The sequence below is a fragment of the Amblyraja radiata genome, chromosome 13 (assembly GCF_010909765.2).
Source record: "Amblyraja radiata isolate CabotCenter1 chromosome 13, sAmbRad1.1.pri, whole genome shotgun sequence".
Taxonomy (NCBI): Eukaryota; Metazoa; Chordata; class Chondrichthyes; order Rajiformes; family Rajidae; genus Amblyraja; species Amblyraja radiata.
In genome coordinates, this window is record NC_045968.1 from 39290355 (window position 1) to 39310252 (window position 19898).

The following is a 19898-nucleotide window of genomic DNA, read 5'->3' on the forward strand; positions in this document are numbered from 1 at the left end:
TTTTCCCAGTCTATCTGCATGTTGAAATCTCCCATAACAACCGTAGCAATACCTTTACTACGTGCCAATTCTAACTCCTGATTCAACTTGCACCCTATATCCAGGGTAGACAAAATTGCTAGAGAAACTCAGCAGGTGCAGCAGCATCTATGGAGCTATTTCATCTTTTATAGATCTTCTCCATTTTATAGATCGCTCCATTGATGCTGCCGCACCCACTGAGTTTCTCCAGCAATTTTGTCTACCTTCAATTTCGCAGCATCTGCAGTTCCTTCTTGAACAAACCCTATATCTAGTCTACTGTTTGGGGGCCTGTAGATGTCCCATTTGGGTCTTTTTACCTTTACAATCCTTAGTTTTATCCATACTGACTCTATATTTCCAGTTTCAATATCACCCCTTGCAAGAGACTGAATTTCATTCCTCACCACCAGAGCTACCCCATCCCCTCTGCCCACCTGTCTGTCTTTTCGATAGGAGGTATACCCTTGAATATTCAGTTCCCATCCCTGGCCCTCTTGCAGCCATGTCTCTGTAATTCACACAACATTATACTTGCCAATTTCTAACTCTATCTCTTTCTATTTCTAACTATCTAACTCTAACTAATCTCTATCAATTTCTAACTGAGACGGTAGACTAGTCCTGAAGGTGAGATTGTTAATTCTGGCCAGATTGGAGAGGCCAGGACACTAAAATTGAGTAAACGCTTCTGGTCTGCTAGGCCATTTGGTCAATTTAAATGTGCCTTCTGCAGAAATGGGACAAGCTGCCAGTTTGTCTAGAGCCTAGATAAGAGCTGCAGGAAGAAAATGGAACATCTGCAGAATATGAAAATTAGGGGCAAAATGCATAGAATGTAGTGGATGAATGCAAACCAGACATACACATTGTATATAATGTTGCAAAGCTTTACTTTGCTAGATGTTGATTGGATTAAGTACCTGTATTGCGCCTTGTCTGTTTTTTTTTGCATATCAAGGCGCATGTTGCGATGTTCGTTTCCTTTTAGAAGCACCGTTTGAATACAATGTATTAGTCACTGTATTAGTGGGTTGGGGATGGGTTGGGGTCTGTCATATAGGGTGATTTCACGAAAGGTCACTGGGTCATAGGTCTTCACGCACGGAGCCGCAAAATCCAACTGGGGTACAAACGTCACTTCCAGTACATGTTATTAATGCTAGAAACGCGTACTTTCAAACCTGTTAAAAACCGCGAAAACGGTTAGTTTTTGCGCTATAAATAACTGTGCAAGTCGGGGTGACCGTGAGACACAGCTATCCTACTTTAGAGTTCCAAAGATTAAGAAAAATGAAGGTAAAGAGAAGAGAGAGCTGAAGGGAAAATAACAGCGGAAGTTGTTGGCCGTGCAGATATAAAGATAGAAAATATCGGGAATTATCGCGTTTGCTCACTGCATTTCATCAAAACTAAGGCATTATTGATGTTTGGTGAAATGCAGTGAGCAAACGCGATAATTCCCGATATTTTCTATCTTTATATCTGCACGGCCAACAACTTCCGCTGTTATTTTCCCTTCAGCTCTCTCTTCTCTTTACCTTCATTTTTCTTAATCTTTGGAACTCTAAAGTAGGATAGCTGTGTCTCACGGTCACCCCGACTGGCACAGTTATTTATAGCACAAACACTAACCGTTTTCGCGGTTTTTAACAGGTTTGAAAGTACGCGTTTCTAGCATTAATAACATGTACTGGAAGTGACGTTTGTACCCCAGTTGGATTTTGCGGCTCCGTGCGTGAAGACCTATGACCCAGTGACCTTTCGTGAAATCACCCTATACTGGGTTAATCGATATCTGTAAAGAGACCACCCCCATGTGGTTCGGCCCCTCAAGGTTTGGGGATCTATAAAAGTCCTTTCCCACGAGGTCCGATGTCGATCTTCTGGGAGAAAGCTTGGGACTGCGTGACCTTCTGGAGTGTCTGCTTGAGCGAGGCCAAAAGGGCTTGATCAGGCAGATACGAGTATCGAACCCGCAGTGGTTAGGTATAGTAGTGGGAACTGTAATTGAGTTTTGTCAAAATAAAGATTAGTTGCGCAAGTGCTTGACTCAGTGGTTTTTTACTTAAACTAGACTGGGGGGAAGCTTAGAATGAGCTATTTACAAGATCACGTGGGATTCAGGGAGAACAAGCCTATTGGTACAAATTTAGCTAGATGAAAAGAGTCAAATGGTGGTAGTGGAGGGTTGTTTTTCAGATTGGAGGATTGTGACCGGTGGTGTGCGGCAGGGAGTGGTGCAGGTTCCCCTGCTGCTGTTAGTAGCGATTTGGTTGAGAGTGTAAGCAACATGATCAGTAAGTCAGCAGATGATACCCAGAATCGTGGTATGGTGGAGAGTAAAGGAGATTGGCACAGGTTACAACAGGATCTAGATCACGTAGGAAAGTGGGCAAAAGAACGGCAGATAGAAATTAACTTGGATAAGTGCGAATTATGCAAAGTTAAACCAGGGGAGGACATACACAGTGAATGACAGGGTCCTGGAGAGTCAAGAGTCATGCAGCATGGAAACAGACCCTTTGATTAATCTTCTCCACGCCAACCTAAATGCCTATCTGAGATGGGATATGGGATCTAGTCGCATTTGTCCACTTTTAACCCATATATCCCTATAATCTCAGCAACAATCTACAATGGACAATTTTTGCATGCACTACATACTCTCGGGTAGTATTACTGATAATTGATAGGATTATTGATAATCCCACTATTCTTGTAATACTCTTCAATCATCTTGCATGTTTGTTCCTCTCATTCCTTTTGATTATTTGGGGGCCATAAAGCCTCACTGGATGACCCCTCAGTAATTTCATTTTGGACTATTGCTATGATGGTTTTCTTAGGTATAGAGTCATATAGTGTGGTAACTGGACCTTTGGACCAACTTGCCCACACCGACCAACATGTCCCATCTACACTAGTCACACCTGCCTGCGTTTGACCCATATCTTAATCAAAATGCAACTACTGCTCCTCCCTTTCCTCCACCTCTTTCCCACCTGTAGCACCCTGGAATATTAAGCTATCAGTCTTGTCCCTCCCTTAGCCAGCTTTCTGAAATAGCTATAATATCGAAGACCCCAGTTGTTTACAATATATATTAACGATTTAGACGAGGGAATTAAATGTAACATCTCTAAGTTTGCAGATGACACAAAGCTGGGTGGCAGTGTGAGCTGCGACAAGGATGCTATGAGGCTGCAAGGTGACTTAGATAGGTTGGGTGAGTGGGCAGAAGCATGACGGATGCAGTATAATGTGGATAAATGTGAGGTTATCCACTTTGGTTGCAAGAACAGGAAGGCAGATTATTATCTGAATGGTGTCAGATTAGGAGAAGGGCAGGTACAACGAGACCTGGGTGTGCTTGTACATCAGTCACTGAAAGTAAGCATGCAGGTACAGCAGGCAGTGAAGAAGCAGGCAATGGCAATTCATTATGAGAGGATTTGAGTTTAGGAGCAAGGAGGTCCTACTGCAGTTGTACAGGGCCCTGGTGAGACCGCAACTGGAGTAGTGTGTGCAATTTTGGTCTCCTAATTTGAGGAAAGACATTATTGCTATTGAGGGAGTGCAGCATAGGCTCACCAGCTTAATTCCTGGGATGGTGGGACTGACGTATGATGAAAGAATGGGTCGACTGGGCTTGTATTTGCTGGAATTTAGAAGGATGAGGGGATCTTATAGAAACGTGAAATTCTTAGAGGATTGGACAAGGTAGATGCACGAAAAATGATCCCAATTTTGGGGGAGTCCAGAACCAGGGGTCACAGTTTAAGAATAAGTGGTAGGCCATTTAGGACTTAGATGAGGTAAAAAGTTTTCACCCAGAGAGTTGTGAATCTGTGGAATTCTCTGCCACAGAATTGTCCCTCTGTGACAAATAAACCGTATTGTATTGTATTGTATTGTATTGTAGAAGACAGTGGAGGCCAATTCACTGGATGTTTTCAAGAGAGAGCTGGATAGAGCTCTTAAAAATAGCGGAGTCAGGGGATATGGGGAGAAGGCAGGAACGAGGATGATTGGGGATGATCAGCCATGATCACATTGAATGGCGGTGCTGGCTCGAAGGGCCAAATGGCCTACTCCTGCACCTCTTGTCTATTGTCTATTGTTTTCAAGAGAGAGATTTAGCTCTCAGGGCTAAGGGAATCAAGGGATATGGGGGAAAAAGCTGGAACAGGGTACTGATTTTGGATGATCAGCCATGAGCATATTGAATGGCGGTGCTGTCTCGAGGGGCTGAATGGCCTACTCCTGCACCTATTTTCTATGTTTCTATCTCAGTCCCCATCATGCCCTCAGTTTATCCACCTCACTTGTCAGGCCTCTTGCATTGCAATAAATGCAATTTAATCCAGGATTACCCTGCTCCGTGCCATGCTTCTACCTATCTTGTCTAATTGCTGAAATTGTTCAATATCAAACATTGTGTCGGAAGGAACTGCAGAAGCTGGTTTACACCGAAGATCGACACAAAATGCTGGAGTAACTCAGCGGGACTGGCAGCATCTCTGGAGAGAAGGAATGGGCAATGTTTTGGGTCGAGACTTCTTATTCTAAAGTAGTCTTGAACCAAAACGTCATCCATTCCTTCTCTCCAGTTTCTGCATGTCCCGCTGATTTACTCTAGCATATTGTGTCTATCTTCAATATCAAACATTATTCAACTAGACCAGTTAGATCTCATACAGATTTTTATCGACAATACATCAAGTTTGCATGTGTTTCTTTTCCAAAAATACACCTTATAGGTTAAAAAAAAAAGAACATGTTGAAGAAACTAGGACAAGCTAAATCCTTGACAACCTCTATTCTCACTGTACCAGTTAATTTTGGACGTACAGAAAAAGATCATTTTTATACAGGACAAAAGGGAATAGCATGTGGCTGTAAATGACTGCTGAACTCTTAACAGCCATCTTCCTTAAAGAAGGATTCTTTACTCATAATGTACATGAGGATCAATTTACTTATGCCAAATAACTTACAAACTTGCACACCTTTGGGATTCAATGGTTCAATGGTCCTCTATTGCCACATGTACCATTTAAGGTACAGTGAAATTTGATTTACCATACAGTAAGAAATATGAGAAAACCCACTGAGTCACAGGGAGAACACACAAAATCCGTACAGACAATATCCGTAGTCAGGATCAAACCTGGGGCTCTGGTACTGTAGGGCATCAACTGTACCGCTATACCACAGTGCCACTTCAAAGGACAGGGGCAGCTGGGGCAGGTGAGTGTGGGAATGGGGAAGGGAAGGGAAGTTGAAATGACACAAGGCCGTTGTGGACAGAGCACATGTGCTCCGCAAAATACGTAGCCTGTTGTCACCAGAAAACAATCACCCATCTTGATATCACTGATGTAGAGGAGACTACATCAAGAGCATGATTATGAGGTTGGAGAAGGGGCACATGAATCTCTGCCTCACTGGAAAGGGCTGTCGGGTCCCTGGATGACGGCGAGGGAGGAGTTGCAGGTACAATGGTTGCATGAATAATGGTTGCAGGAGAAAGTACTGGGGGCAGAAGGGGAGAGGTGGGTAGAAAGGGGTAAGCAGCTCACGGAGTCATGGTGAGAGTGGTCCTACAGATAACAGAAAGACGGGGGAGAAAGAAGAAGGGAAGCTGTGATTGATGGGGAGATCCCATTGCAGTAAACATAAGCAGTAAAGGACAACATGCTTGATGTTGAGGTTTGTGGGGGATCTTTCATCCCATTAGACTCGAGCAACCAGGTGGTCTAATCCTGCTCCCGTTTTCTTGTGTATCTAAACACTGCGGTTTTAAACAGATTTTATAAATAACAGGGAAGAGATCCAGGAAGAAATTCCCATTGGAATGAGATAGAATGCAATACAAGATGGCACCTAAAATGTGGCGCCTTGTGTGCAGGCAGTGTGGTCTACTATTTTACACTCTTATACTTAGTATGATTGTGCCTAATGTAGAGTGGGATTGCCACTGAACTGTATTCTATGCAAAATAAATTTACTGTACTTAGATTCATGTGACAATAAAGTACCGTTGAAACATTGAATAGCCCATCATGCCTTCCAATACAATCAGTATAGCTACTTATCATCCATGAATGTATATGGATGACAACTAATGCACATAGGTTCGTACATGATGGAGATACATGAATGTCTGGGTTCTTAATTCCATCTTTGCTACTTTGTACAGCATCTTGACGCCACACGTTGCCTGCATTATGCACCTGATGTTTTCAAAGGCTGCACTCCACATTACCTGGGAATGCTTCCACTTAGTCACAGCCAAGAACAAAATAGCCCCACGCTCCTGATATTTGGTCACCCGGTACAGAGGGGGGAGGGGAGGGGAGGGGAGGGTCGGGAGGGGGGGGGGGGGGGGGGGTGTCTCCCTGTCGGTTTGCTCCTGGGCCTGGGCCATGATGGCCATTCGCGGGTCCAGGCATTGGGTAGTCGGCTGCCACACTGGAGTCGGCTGCCTGCCCCTTTTCCAGGCCCACGACGGTGCCCGCGTGTCCCTGGAGAGGGAACATGCGGTGCCACGGGGACTGTGGAGGCCTTCTGTGAACGCTGGTCACCGCATGGGGTTATGTGTATTGTTGATGAAGTTGATGATATTGTAATTTGATGACTATTGTTTTGTAAGCTGCCAATATAGGTAGTCTTTGGTCATGATAGTATGTATGTTTGTTTGTTTGCTTGAATAAAAACATGGAGTACATTTTTAAAAAAAAATTAAGAATAAAATACAATCCAGTTACCAAAACATTATTTACTTTCTAAAACTAAAAGATATATAACTTGGCTAAATTGAGCTTATTATTCTGTCAAGCAAATTGTCACAACTATCAATAGAAGCAAATGAAAATTTGAAAAATAAAATCAGTCAGAACCCAAGCAATCAAAGTCACCTTTTTATTGCTAACCCAAGACATGAACCCCACCTTTGCATTTCTAACCCAAGACATCAACCCCACCTTTGTATTTCTAACCCAATACATCAAACCCAAGCCACCTTTTTATTTCTAACTGCTGGAGTGACATCAACCATCTCAGCTTTTCCATTCCCTTTACCTACTCTAACCTCGCCCCCTCTGAATATATAGCCCTCACCTCTCTCTGGAGCAACCCAAACATTATCGTCAAACCCGTCGAGATGAGGTAGTCTGGCGAGCTGACCTCTACCGCACTGAAGCCAGGTGCCAGCTCTCGGACACGTTCTCCTACCTATCCTTGGACCATGATCCCACAGATGAGTGCCAGGCCATAATCACTCAGACCACTTCAGATTTTATCATTTCAGGCTGTCTGCCTTCCACAGCCTCCAACCTTATCGTTTCCCAGCCCCCGCACAGCACGGTTGTACCTTCGCCCCAAAATCCATAAACACAACTGCCCTGGAAGACCCGTTGTTTCTGCCTGCTCCTGTCCCACTGAAATGATTTCCACATACCTATCCTATCCATCCTATCTCCCCCGGTCCAATCTCTCCCGACCTATGTCCAAGATACCTCACATCCCCCTCGTCTTTTTAATGCCTTCCCCTTTCCGAGACCTCACCCCTAATCTTTACTATGGACTAATCATTCCACAACTCCATCCCCCACCAGGAAGGCCTTAAAGCCCTCCGTTTCTTCCTCGACCGCAGAACCATCCAATTTGCCTCTACTAACACTCTACTCCGCCTTAAACACTCTTAACAAATTCTCCTTCGACTCCCCCCACTTCCTCCAAGTCCAAGGCGTAGCTATGAGCACCCACATGGGCCCCAGCTATGCCTGCTCTTTGTAGGGTACGTTAAACAATCTCTGTTCCAGGCGTACACTGGCCCTATCCCTGAACTCTATCTCCGTTACATTGGCGACTGCATTGGTACTACCTCGTGCACCCATGCGGAACTCATGGACTTCATAAACTTCACCACCAATTTTCATCCTACACTCCCCTTTCTTCAGTATCGACTGACATCTATTACAAACCCACTGACTCTCACAACTATTTCAACTACACTTCTTCCCACCCTGCTTCCTGCAAAGACTCTATCCCTTACTTCTAATTCCTCCGCCTACACTGCATCTGCGCCCAAGATGAGGTGTTCCATACCAGGACATCCGAGATGTCCACGTTCTTTAGGGAACGGGGGTTCCCCTCTCCCATTATAGATGAGGCCCTCACTCGTGTCTCCTCGGAACACCGCACCTCCGCCCTTGCTCCACCTCCCCCTAATCGCAACAGATATAGAGTCCCCCTAGTCCTTACCTTTCACCTCATCAGTCATCGCATTCAACACATAATCTTCCAACATTTTCGCCACCTCCAACAGGATCCCACCACTAGTCATATCTTCCCATCCCCACCGCTTTCTGCAGAGATGGCTTCTTTCGCAACTCCCTAGTTAACTCATCCCATCCCACGCAAATCACCCCCTCTCCAGGTACCTTCCCCTGCAACCACAGAAGATCCAACACCTGTCCCTACACCTCCTCCCTCGACTCTGTCCAGGGACCCCGACAGTTCTTTCAGGTCAGGCAGAAGTTCACTTGCATCTCCTCCAATCTCATCTACTGTATCCAATGTTCAAGATGTGGACTCTTATACAGTTTTGAGACCAAACGTAGACTTGTCGATCGTTTCGTTGAACACCTTCGCTCAGTCTGCCTGAACCTCGTTGCTAAACACTTTCATTTTCCTTCCCATTCCACACTGACCTTTCGGTCCTAGGTTTCCTCCATTGTCAGAATGAGGCTAAACACAAATTAGAGGAACAGCATCTCATATTTCGCTTAGGCAGCTTGTGGTTTGAGTATTGATTTCTCTAACTTCAAGTAACCCCGGCATTCCCTGTCTCTCTATACCCTCCCCCACCCAAGTTGCACCAGTTTCTCATTTTCACCCAACAAACAGCTAATAATGGCCTGTTTCCATTATCATTGTTACTTTTTTGCATATCTTTAATTTATTGTTCTTTATCTCTCTACATCATCGTTCATATGTCTCATTTCCCTTTCCTTTCAGGCTGAAGATGGGTCTTGACCCAAAGCAACACCCATTCCTTCTCTCCTAAGATACTGCCTATCCCGCTGAGTTACTCCAGTTTAAATGGATAATCTTCCCCAAATAAACAGACAACCCTCACATAAATGGATAATACTCCCCAAATAAATGGGCAATTTTCTCAGAATAAACGGATAAACCTCTCCATTAAAACCTCTCCATTTCAAGCGAGAGCTAGAGAGGGCTCTTAAATATAGCGGAGTCAGGGGAAATGGGGAGAAGGCAGGAACGGGGTACTGATTGGGGATGATCAGCCATGATCACATTGAATGGCGGTGCTGGCTCAAAGGGCCGAATGGCCTACTCCTGCACCTATTGTCTATTAAACAGATTACTCTGCACAAATAAACAGATAATCCTCTCCAAATATACAGGTTATTCACTCCAAATAAACAGATACTCTCCCCAAATGTAAAGATGATAAACAGATGATCCTCCAAATAAATACATAATCCTCCAACAGCCAACCCTACTCTAATAATCAGACAATCCTCAAATGAACGGACAAACCTCTTCAAATAAACAGATAATCCTTCTCAAATAAACAGGTGAGCTTTAAATGAACGGACAATCTTCAAACAAACAGATACTCCTTAAATAGACGACCCTCCAGCCCACCCGGAGGACCCCCCCCCCCCCGGGTTTTCCATCAGGATTCACCAACTATCATGAGATTTGCATCTCTCCCTCTCACACCCATATTTAGATAATACATCCTTTGAAATGCCTCATCTCCAGCAACCACCGGGCTGTGGACAGCGCGACACACACGCGGGTGCACGGTTAGAGCGGCGGAGCGCCATGAACCGAGCCGCTCGGCAGCAACCACCGACCTGCCAGCAGCGGCGTGGACAGCGCCATCTTGCCCGGAGGTGACGAGCGAGGCGGGCGCGGGGTCAGGGGTCAGGGGGCGGGCGGGCGGCCGGCGCTGGGCAACGTCGCTGGCGGCGCCTCCACCTCCCTCCCCCCGTCCAGTCACACCCCCCCCCCGCACTCAGTCTACAGGTCAGCGCACACGCTCACAGCCGTACTAGAAGTCGCCTGGAAAGGAGAGAGGTGATTGAGGGGGAGAGGACCGTTGTGTGCCGTGTATTTCCGGCGTAGCGACGCCTCGTTCGGCTCTTGGGCTGCGGGCGGTTGTGTCGGGAGCAGCGGGTGAGGAGGGTGGCGGGGGTGTAGAGGGAGAGAGGAGGGTGTGAGGGATGGGAGAGGGTGTAGGGGGAGGGTGGGGGAGAGGAGGGTGTGGGGGTGGGAGAGAGGAGGGGGTGGGGGAGAGGAGGGGGGGGGGGTGGGAGAGAGGAGGGTGTGTGCGGTGGAGAGAGGAGGGGGTGGGGGAGAGGAGGGGGTGGGGAGAGGAGGGGGTGGGGGAGAGGAGGGGGTGGGGCGAGAGGAGGTGGGGGGTGGGAGAGAGGAGGGTGTGTGGGGTGGGAGAGAGGAGGGTGTGTGGGGTGGGAGAGAGGAGGGTGTGGGGTGGGAGAGAGGAGGGGGTGGGGGGTGGGAGAGAGGAGGGGGTGGGGGTGGGGTGAGAGGAGGGGGTGGGGGGAGAGGAGGGGGTGGGGGGGGGGAGAGAAGAGGGTGTGGGGGTGGGAGGGGGAGAGTGGGAGGTGGATGAGGGGTGAGAAGGGAGTGGGAGGAGGGTGTAGGGGGAGTGTATATGGACCAAGCGCAGCCAAGTGGGACTAGTGGGACATTGTTGGCTGATGTGGGCAAAAGTTGGGCCGAAGGGCCTGTTTCCACATTGTATTACTCTGTGACTCTAACGATCTAATTTTGTGCCTGTTGCCCCCCCCTCGCCCTCCTGCGCTGCTGAGTTTAATTGTGATCAGCATCTCTGGGGGACCGTGATGTCTGTACACTGGGCTTCAGCCCTGCACGTGTTCTGGCCATTAGAAAGAAAGCAATAATTTCTGATAGACATGCAGCCGCATGTGTATTCCAACACTACTTCTCTCATCTCCCCCCCCCCTCTTTTTTTAGTTAAGAGGCCACGTTGCTGTTCCGGCATGAATCAAATGCCAAACGTTGTCTGCCAATGCACTTATTTGCTACCCTTATCATTGTCAAGAGTGTTTGTCATAGGAACCAACAACGGTGCAATGAATTTCTTAATTGCATCAGCACTGCCGCCTGTTAATGCAATCGCGCAGCTAATTTATAATAAATATTTGAAGAGAAATCGGTAAATTCCAGTTGGATTTTTGATCATTGTCACGCCATTTGTTTGGTGTGTACATGGTGCGTCGCGTGAAGAGATGGCATGGGTTGTTTATGACCGAGATAATGTTTTTCTGGGATTACCTATGGTCAATGTGTTGTGCTGATGATGTGTTTATTGAGGTGTTCTGTATGTGACGATTAGTCTTTTATTTTGGGTCAGTTAGTGACATTCCAAGAGTAGTTTGGAAACTTGTGTGTTTATTTGAAGGGAGCCATTTGTGGATGAACTGAATTGCATGCAATATGTTGTGGGCATATGGCACGCAGCATAGAATAATTTGCATTTATATTGTCTCTTGTGCCACAGAGCAGTGCAGAACGGAATCGGCCCCTTTGGCCCACTTTGTCCATGCCAACTTTAGACATGTTCCACATTGTTATGGGTTCATTGACTACTGTTGTGATCTGGACAAATAGGATTTTGCCTATCTTAAGCTCCATAAATTAATTCGAGATTAACCATATGTTACCATTTGTCCATTAAAATATTTTTTCCGGATCAGTTGGGCAGTATTCTTTTTAGCAATTCAGAAACATAGATGACACTTAACCGGTTGTCTGAATGATGGACTATTGATAATGTAATATTGATGTTCAATAATACTGGAATTTAACCTTGCTTCCCCTGTGGAACATGAATGCGATCACCTATTTATATAATTTATCTAAGGTTATTACAGCATTGCTTTGTCTAAATGTGCATTCCATATGGTAGTTCCTATGGTTGGAAACTGAAATGTGTCAACTGCAATGAGTTTGTGCAATATTTTGGAACATGAGGTCAAGAGGGTCAAACATTGTGTCCACATTATCTGTGCTTGTTGCTCTGGAAACCTGCTTCGCTGTTGGAGCTAGAATATTATATTTTTTGTAGTTTTGTGGTTTCCCTTCAGGAAAAGCTTGGGAAACCAAACTAATTTTATTTGTTTTGATTAAGCCCTTCACACCAAGCCCTGGGTGTTTTTTTGCTGCTGAAGAAGATAGTTCAGCTATGTCTGACTGCGCCAGATTCGGGGACAGTTTCTTCCCAGCTGTCATCAGGCAATTGAGCCATCCTATCAACAACTAGAGAGCGGTCCTGACCTACCATCTACCTCCTTGGAGACCCTCAGGCTATTTTTATTTGGACTTTACTGGACTTTATCTTGCACTATATGTTCCCTTTATTTGGCATCAGTGCATTGTGGACGGCTTGATTGTAATTGTGTATAATCTTTCTGCTGACTGGATAGCACACCACAAAAAACTTTTCACCCTATCTCGGCGCATATGACAATAAATGAAACCAAACTGCTCATGGATAGAGTGGGTGGAGTGGAGAAGACCTGGAGAACAAATCTCTCAATTTCCTCCCACCCCAAAAAATAGCAACTTGCCCCAGAGTTTCACAGATGAAAATGCAGTTCATTGCTAGTTCACTATCATTGGTGTAAACCAGCATCTGCAGTTCCTTCCTACACGTTTCATTGCTGGATTTGTTTATTCTGGGAGTTGATCTTGGCATCAAATTCAGCACAGACAATGTGGACCAAAAGGCGTGTTCTTGTGCTGTATCGTCCTATGTTCTAATTGCCATTTTATTAGAGTTAGCTGAACTTTGATTTAGTTCTGAGAGACATCATGGATACAGGCTCACCGAGTCGCACCGACCAATGATCACCCGTACACTAGTTCAATTCTACACACGAAGAACAATTTACACAAATCAATTAGACTACAAACCTGTTCATCTTTGGAGTGTGGGAGGAAACTGGAGCACCGGAGAAAACCCACATGGTAACAGGGAGAACGTATAAACTCCATACAGATAGCACCCGCAGTCAGGGTCAAACCCGGGTCTCTGGTACTATAAGGTAGCAACTCTGCCGCTGTGCCGCCCTTAATTGGATGTAACTTGCCTTTATTTAAATATGGCTTATCACTTTCAACCATAAAGGACAATTTATTTCCTGCTGGTATTTTAAAAACACTTCCTTCAAACTGCTTTTTGAAGCAGTTTGAAGGAAGCAAGCAAATCCATGATTTTATTTATAAAGATGAAAAATAAATTGATGCTTTAAATTATAAAATCAATTTTGTTTAAGGATGGATTAGTGTAGAAAGGGCCTGTCCCATTTCGCCACTTTTTAAGCGACTGCTGGCGACTGTCATAGTCGTAGCAGGTCGTCGAAAAACCGGTGACTGGACTCACCTTCGACGTAAAATTTGAAATAGAATCATTACTTTAACAACAACAAAAAAAAGTCAGCACCGGCAACAATCTACGTTAACCTGGCGACAACCAACGTTAATCTGGCAACAACTATGTCAGGAGAATTTAAGCTATGCTCATTGGCGTCAAACCCACTGTCGCCAACTGTCTCCGAAATGTTTTCAACATGTTGAAAATCCAGCGGCGACCAGAAAGACGCTACGACTCGTTGGGCGACTGAGACAAATCACGACCATATAGGTGACACCCCGGCGACCACGTGGCGACAGCCTAGTCGCCTAAAAAATAGCCTAAATGGGACAAGCCCTTAACAATGAATTATAAATCAGATTAATGGAACTGAAAGTCAACTCCTCACCCTGTTAACTTTTAGGGCAACCTCTCTACTCAAAGGGTGGTATGTATATGGAACGAGTTGCAAGAGGAGTTAGTTGAGGCAGGTACTATCACAACATTTAAGAAACATTTTCGACAGATTCATGGATAGGTTTAAAGGGATATGGGACAAATGCAGGCAGGTGGGACTAGTGTAGAAAGGGCATGTTGGTCAGCATGAGTAGGTTGGACTGAAGGGCCTGCTTCCGTGCTGTATGACTCGTTGTAGTATTTTACCTCATCTGCTATTGGCACCCTATGTTCACACTTTGTTGCTTCCAGAAGCACCTGCTGCGTTGCTCTCATGCCCGGGTTCCAGTGCTGCCTGCTCCAAGTTCTCTGTGATCTGCATTCACATCTGCTTTCTAATACATTCCTTCGCCTCCAACCTCCCAACCCCAAAAGAAACACCCCTTCCCCCAGATCGACACAAAGTGCTGGAGTAACTCAGCGGGTCAGGCAGCATTTCTGGAGCTCCAGAGATGCTGCCTGACCCGCTGATTTACTCCAGCACTTTGTCTCTTTCTTCATTGTATACCAGCATCTGCAGTTCCTTTCTACACCCCTTTCCCCAGAGTCATGCATTTTAAGTGATTTAAGAATTTTACTACATTTGATTTACATCCCAGTTTGATTACAATGTTTAATTTGACGTTGGGATTACGTTTTGTTCCCTTTTAGTCCCTTTTTGTGGTGCATAAGCCAATTGGAGCAGCATAATGGTGGCCAAACAAAGGATTCGCATGGCAAATGAGAAACACAGTAAAAACATCACACAGCGAGGGAATGTTCCTAAAAGTTCGGTAAGAATTTGTCACTTTCTGTTTTTTTCACCCCATGAAATTGAAAGAATTCATTCATGGGTCCTTTTGCTCTGGAATTTTGATTTGTGACTGATAAAAGTGAGTGTCAATTTTACTTCGGAGTCACGTGAGTGACTACGTGAAGAAGTCCGCCAGGACGCATGCGTGTCATATCGCTTTCACGCTTGCGAAACGACAGGCGGGGTGGAACGGTCCCCCGCAGCGGTAAGTTTTAAACCGCGACCTGCAGGTAAGTGATTTACTCTGCGGTAGTTTTTGTCCCTGCGCTGTTTTTACACAGGGGGGGAAGCTGGACAAAATAGTGTCCACAAGTGCTGCGAGTAAAGCTGGCTGGGAAGGACCGCAAAGTTGCGGGAGCCAGCAGCAGCTGGAGGCACAAGCCCCGTAAGGGATCAGCTGTGCCGACTTTTTGTCCTGCGCCGGCCAGAACACTGTCCCGCGCCGGCCGGGCGGGAGTCTATTCAGAATGGGGCCGTCGACGTTTGACAAGTCGAAAACGGAGGAGGCGGGGTGGAACGACGTTCCCCCGTAGCGACAATTTAAACCAGGACCTGCAGGTAAGAGCTGCGGTCTTTTTGTGTTTTCCCATGCTGATTACAGGTGGAGAAACCAACGGGCTGCGACAAAGCTGGTGAGGGAGGACCGCGGAGCAGCGGGCAGCCAGCAGCAGCCAGCGGCACTCGGCACTCGGATCACCGATAGTGGGATCAGCAGTGCCCGATGTCGCCTCCGCACCGGCCAGATCCACGCGGCCGGGCGGTAAGGCTAGACACAAAACAAACAAGGTCGTGGACTTAGAGGAGTCCGACTTTGAACAACCGCGGGCGGCCAGCGACCGAGAGCGCTGGAGCCGGATGGAGCGGTGTGTGGAGCATTTGCTCCAACGTGACAGACTCCGGGAGATGGAGTCGGGTCACTGTGGGCCCTATGATAAACCCACAGCAGTACCTCTTGAAGGGCTGCACAGTACTTCTACCTCATCAGAGGGGAGCACTGCGGGTCAGTTCTGGGCTGCCCTGGAAGAGGGGTCCGCAGAAGGAAAGACAAGTGTGCAAGGGGTGCAGGGACTGTGCAAACCTGAGACCACAAAACCACCAATACTATTGTTTGGAGGCAACCTATCGAAGCAAGTCAAGGAGCTCGATGAGGAAGCAAAAACCCTGAGACTAACAAAAGGGACTCCAACAAAATCCCACTACAGCCAAAGACAGCACCCCTACACACCCACCAGCAGAACTGGTGAAAGCTCGAAGGCCCGGTACTCAAAACATGAGTCTTTTTAGGCCATGGCCCAGGCCAGCCTTCTTAGAAGATGCGGGGACCTCCAACGCCAACCAAACCGAAAATCCAGACACCAGCACAACAACAGCAGCGAAGAACCTACAAAAAAGAAATAAACCTGCCACTGGTAACTATGGGGGTAGGTGGGTCTGGTTCCCTACAAAATACAGGGAGCATGGAGGTTGGGGGGAGATTACACACTTTCTGAATGCATGAAGCATGTTAACAACCGATACTTACATCTTAAGCAGTATCTAGGGATAGAGTATCTAGCAGTACAATAGAGTTTATACACAAGTACAGCCCTCCAGTTCAACATATACCGAACTGAATGTTCGTGCTTTCTGATAAAGAAAAATCAAAAGCGCAAGCTGAACTGGAGCGGCTTTACGTAAAAGGTGTAATTGAGAAAACTCAACACGAACCATTAGAATTCGTGTCCAATATATTTACCAAAAACAAAAAAGATGGTGGTTGTCGCATCATCATAGATCTGACAAAATTGAATACATTTGTACAATATATTCACTTCAAAATGGAAACTTTTGTTACTGCTAAACAATTAATTTCCAAAGGTTACTTCATGGCCAGCATCGATTTAAAAGATGCTTACTATTCAGTGCCTATACGAGGTGACCACAGATGTTACTTAAAATTCAACTGGATGGGTCAACCCTGACAGTATAAAGCACTGCCAAATGGATTATCATCAACCCCCAGGCTGTTCACAAAAATTTTGAAACCAGCCCTAGCGTTTCTACGGAAACGTAAACACATGGTCATGGATATTTAGATGACATACTCATTGTGGGCAAAACTTTGGAATTAGCCAAACAAACTGTAACAGCCACAAAACAGTTATTTGAAAAATTGGGATTTATTATCCATCCAGTTAAATCTAAACTAACGCCTTCCACTACTATGGACTATTTGGGGTTCACCATTGACTCAGTTCACATGTCGGTGACTCTGCCTAAGGGAAAGGCTAGAGATTTAATAGAGTCTTGCAATAACCTCATTGACAGCAAACCATCCATCAGATTGGTAGCAAAAGTAATTGGCAAAATGGTGGCTGCCTTTCCAGCCACACAATTTGGACCTCTACATTACCAAAACTTACAGAGAGCAAAAATACAAGCACTCAAAATTAATGCAGGTCACTTTGACAGACCTATGAAACTACCAATCAAAGCTAAAATGGAACTAAAATGGTGGATAGATCTGGCTTTGTTCCAATCCAATCATTGTCAGTAACCCTTCCATGGTACTACAAACTGATGCCAGTGCACTTGGGTGGGGAGCCACCAATACCATCACCAGTTGTGGAGGTAGATGGACTGCTCAGGAGGCATCATTATTACTCACACTGGGCATAAACTACCTGGAAATGTTGGGTGCATTCCATGGCCTAAAGTCATATTGTACTGGGTCATATCACCAGCATGTTAGACTACAGATAGACAATACCACCGTGATAGCATACATTAACCACATGGGTGGAAACAAATCGACATCATGTGACAATCTGGCTAATACAATTTGGCAATGGTGTATCCAGAGAGAGATTTGGATATCAGCCACTTACCTACCAGGAAGACTAAATTTAGTGGCAGACACCAGGTCACGCAAATTTAATGAAAACACCGAATGGATGTTGAATAAAAAAGTATTTGCTGATATTACAGCAAAATATGGAACACCAGATATCGATCTATTCGCATCCAGACTTAACCACCAGTTATCAAATTATGTTTCATGGGAACCAGACCCTGGGGCAGCAGCGACAGATGCATTTTCGCTGCATTGGGGGGAAATTGTTTATTTACGCATTCCCTCCTTTCTGCCTCATCAGTCTGGTATTAAGGAAAATACAACAAGACTCTGCGTCTGGTATGTTGGTAGTACCCGATTGGCCTACTCAACCATGGTTCCCAGTGGTATTAAACATGGTATTAGAACCATGTATCACCATCCCACATAGACCAGATTTATTGCTACATCCCGTAACAAGGGATAGCCACCCATGCCATAAACATTTGAACATATTAATTTGTAGAGTTTAAAAACACCTCTACCACAACTGGGACTGACGGACCGAACAGTGAACATGATCTCGGCGGCCCAAAGACAGTCAACCAAAAAACAGTATCTGGTCTATATCAGGAAGTGGGAGATGTACTGCCATAAAAACAACATCACCTACAGAGACATGAACATCCCGTCTGTTCTGGAATATCTGGCAGGCCTCCACTATGATGAGGGGCTCAGTTACAGTGCCATCAACTGCGCCAGAAGTGCCCTATCGACTTACCTATGGCAGGGGACAGAGCGTTACTCTGTTGAGACTCACCCACTGGTAACAAAACTTGTGAGGGGAATTTTTAATACTAATCCCCCAAGAACCAGGTACTCCCAAATATGGGATGTAAGTATTGTCCTGAAGATGCTCAGGAATTGGTCTCCAGCAACAGCTCTGTCCCTACACAGACTGACATTAAAAACAGTCATGCTAATGGCATTGGTCACAGCACAGAGGGTACAGTCACTGCATAAACTAAGACTGGACAACATGACTTCCTCAACAGAAAATATTACGTTTCATATCTATAAGTTAGTAAAGCAGAACAGACAGGGATCAGCAGGCCTCAATATACAATTAGGTCATACCCAACAGATGACCGTCTCTGTATAGTAAGACATCTGTCGTTATACATGGAGACAACGAAAATCCTAAGAGGCAATGAGAAGGCACTTTTGGTCAGCCACAAGCAACCACACAAAAGAGTGACGGTCCAGACCATCTCAAGATGGCTGAAACAGGTGCTAACACAGGCTGGGGTGGATACTAATATTTTAAAATCTCATTCCACCAGGGCTGCAGCTACATCGGCAGCGATACAGTTGGATGTACCAATGGACCAAATCCTCAAGGCAGCAGGATGGTCTGGGGAAAAAACATTCCAATTATTTTATAACAAACCAGTAATGAAACCTGGAATGTTTGCAGAAACAATTTTAAGTTCTGTAAATTAATTTAACCCCATAAAAAGGGGTTATAATTTTGTGTTAACAAATTTTATGATTTCAATGTCGAATTCATGTCCAAATTATGTTAACACAATTCCTCCTACAGTCATCAAGGCAGACGTGATGCATGGACTCGTTTCCACGGCATGAAATCACAGAGCTTTAAAATCTTCACGTAGTCACTCACGTGACTCCGAAGTAAAATAGCAAGATTAAACGAGAACTTACCAGTTTGAAGTTTGATCTGTATTTTATGAGGAGTTACGATGAGGGATTACGTGCCCTCCGCTCCCACCCTTGATCATATACTTAACTGGTATCTCTTCTCTAATCTTACTATGTTTAGTCATTACAGTTACCTGTGATTTCACACCGCTGCTTTGAAGAATGACACGCATGCGTCCTGGCGGGCTTCTTCACTTAATCCCTCCTCATAAATCCCTCCTCATAAAATACAGATCAAACTTCAAACTGGTAAGTTCTCGTTTAATCTTACTATTAAATGTATCTACAAGAGCTCAGTAATTAGATTTTTTTTGCCACTGATGGAAGGTTTGCATCTTTTTTCCTATGCCAAGCTTTTTGACAATGTCCATTGCAGTGGCTAAATTATATTATGGAGATGTCTCACGATCTTAAGTTTGCTCGATTAAGAACATTGAAGTTTAAACCTTCAAAATGTGTGCTTAAAAAGATTCAATTCCGTCTGAAAAAGGGTCCCAACCCAAGATGTCAGCTATCCATGTCTTCCAGCGATGTTGCCTAAACTGCCGAGTTATTCCAGTACTTTTATTTTCAATTGGCAATTGCTCAATTAAACTTTATCCCTTCATCACTTGCGAAGATATTCAACCCCCTTTTATCACTGTCACAAT

The 19898-nt window shown here is 45.3% G+C and overlaps 2 protein-coding genes across 5 annotated transcripts in view; one reads left to right on the forward strand and one right to left on the reverse strand.

The window, feature by feature from the left end:
* eif2a (eukaryotic translation initiation factor 2A) overlaps window positions 1-10008 on the reverse strand; it is a 40274-nt gene extending 30266 nt beyond the window's left edge. For 2 of the 3 annotated variants that reach the window (XM_033031847.1, XM_033031849.1), the window contains exon 1: window positions 9921-10008. In XM_033031847.1, the coding sequence (XP_032887738.1) occupies window positions 9921-9948 (28 nt within the window). In that variant the 5' untranslated portion in view covers window positions 9949-10008. Of the gene's footprint in view, window positions 1-5332; window positions 5338-9920 lie in introns of those variants that run through there. The other variant, XM_033031848.1, reaches the window with a different exon arrangement.
* An 8-nt stretch (window positions 10009-10016) lies between these two features.
* The window catches only part of serp1 (stress associated endoplasmic reticulum protein 1), a 28192-nt gene continuing 18310 nt past the window's right edge, over window positions 10017-19898 (forward strand). The window contains exons 1-2 of one of the 2 annotated variants that reach the window (XM_033031851.1): window positions 10017-10143; window positions 14573-14694. In XM_033031851.1, the coding sequence (XP_032887742.1) occupies window positions 14611-14694 (84 nt within the window). In that variant the 5' untranslated portion in view covers window positions 10017-10143; window positions 14573-14610. Of the gene's footprint in view, window positions 10144-10167; window positions 10243-14572; window positions 14695-19898 lie in introns of those variants that run through there. The other variant, XM_033031853.1, reaches the window with a different exon arrangement.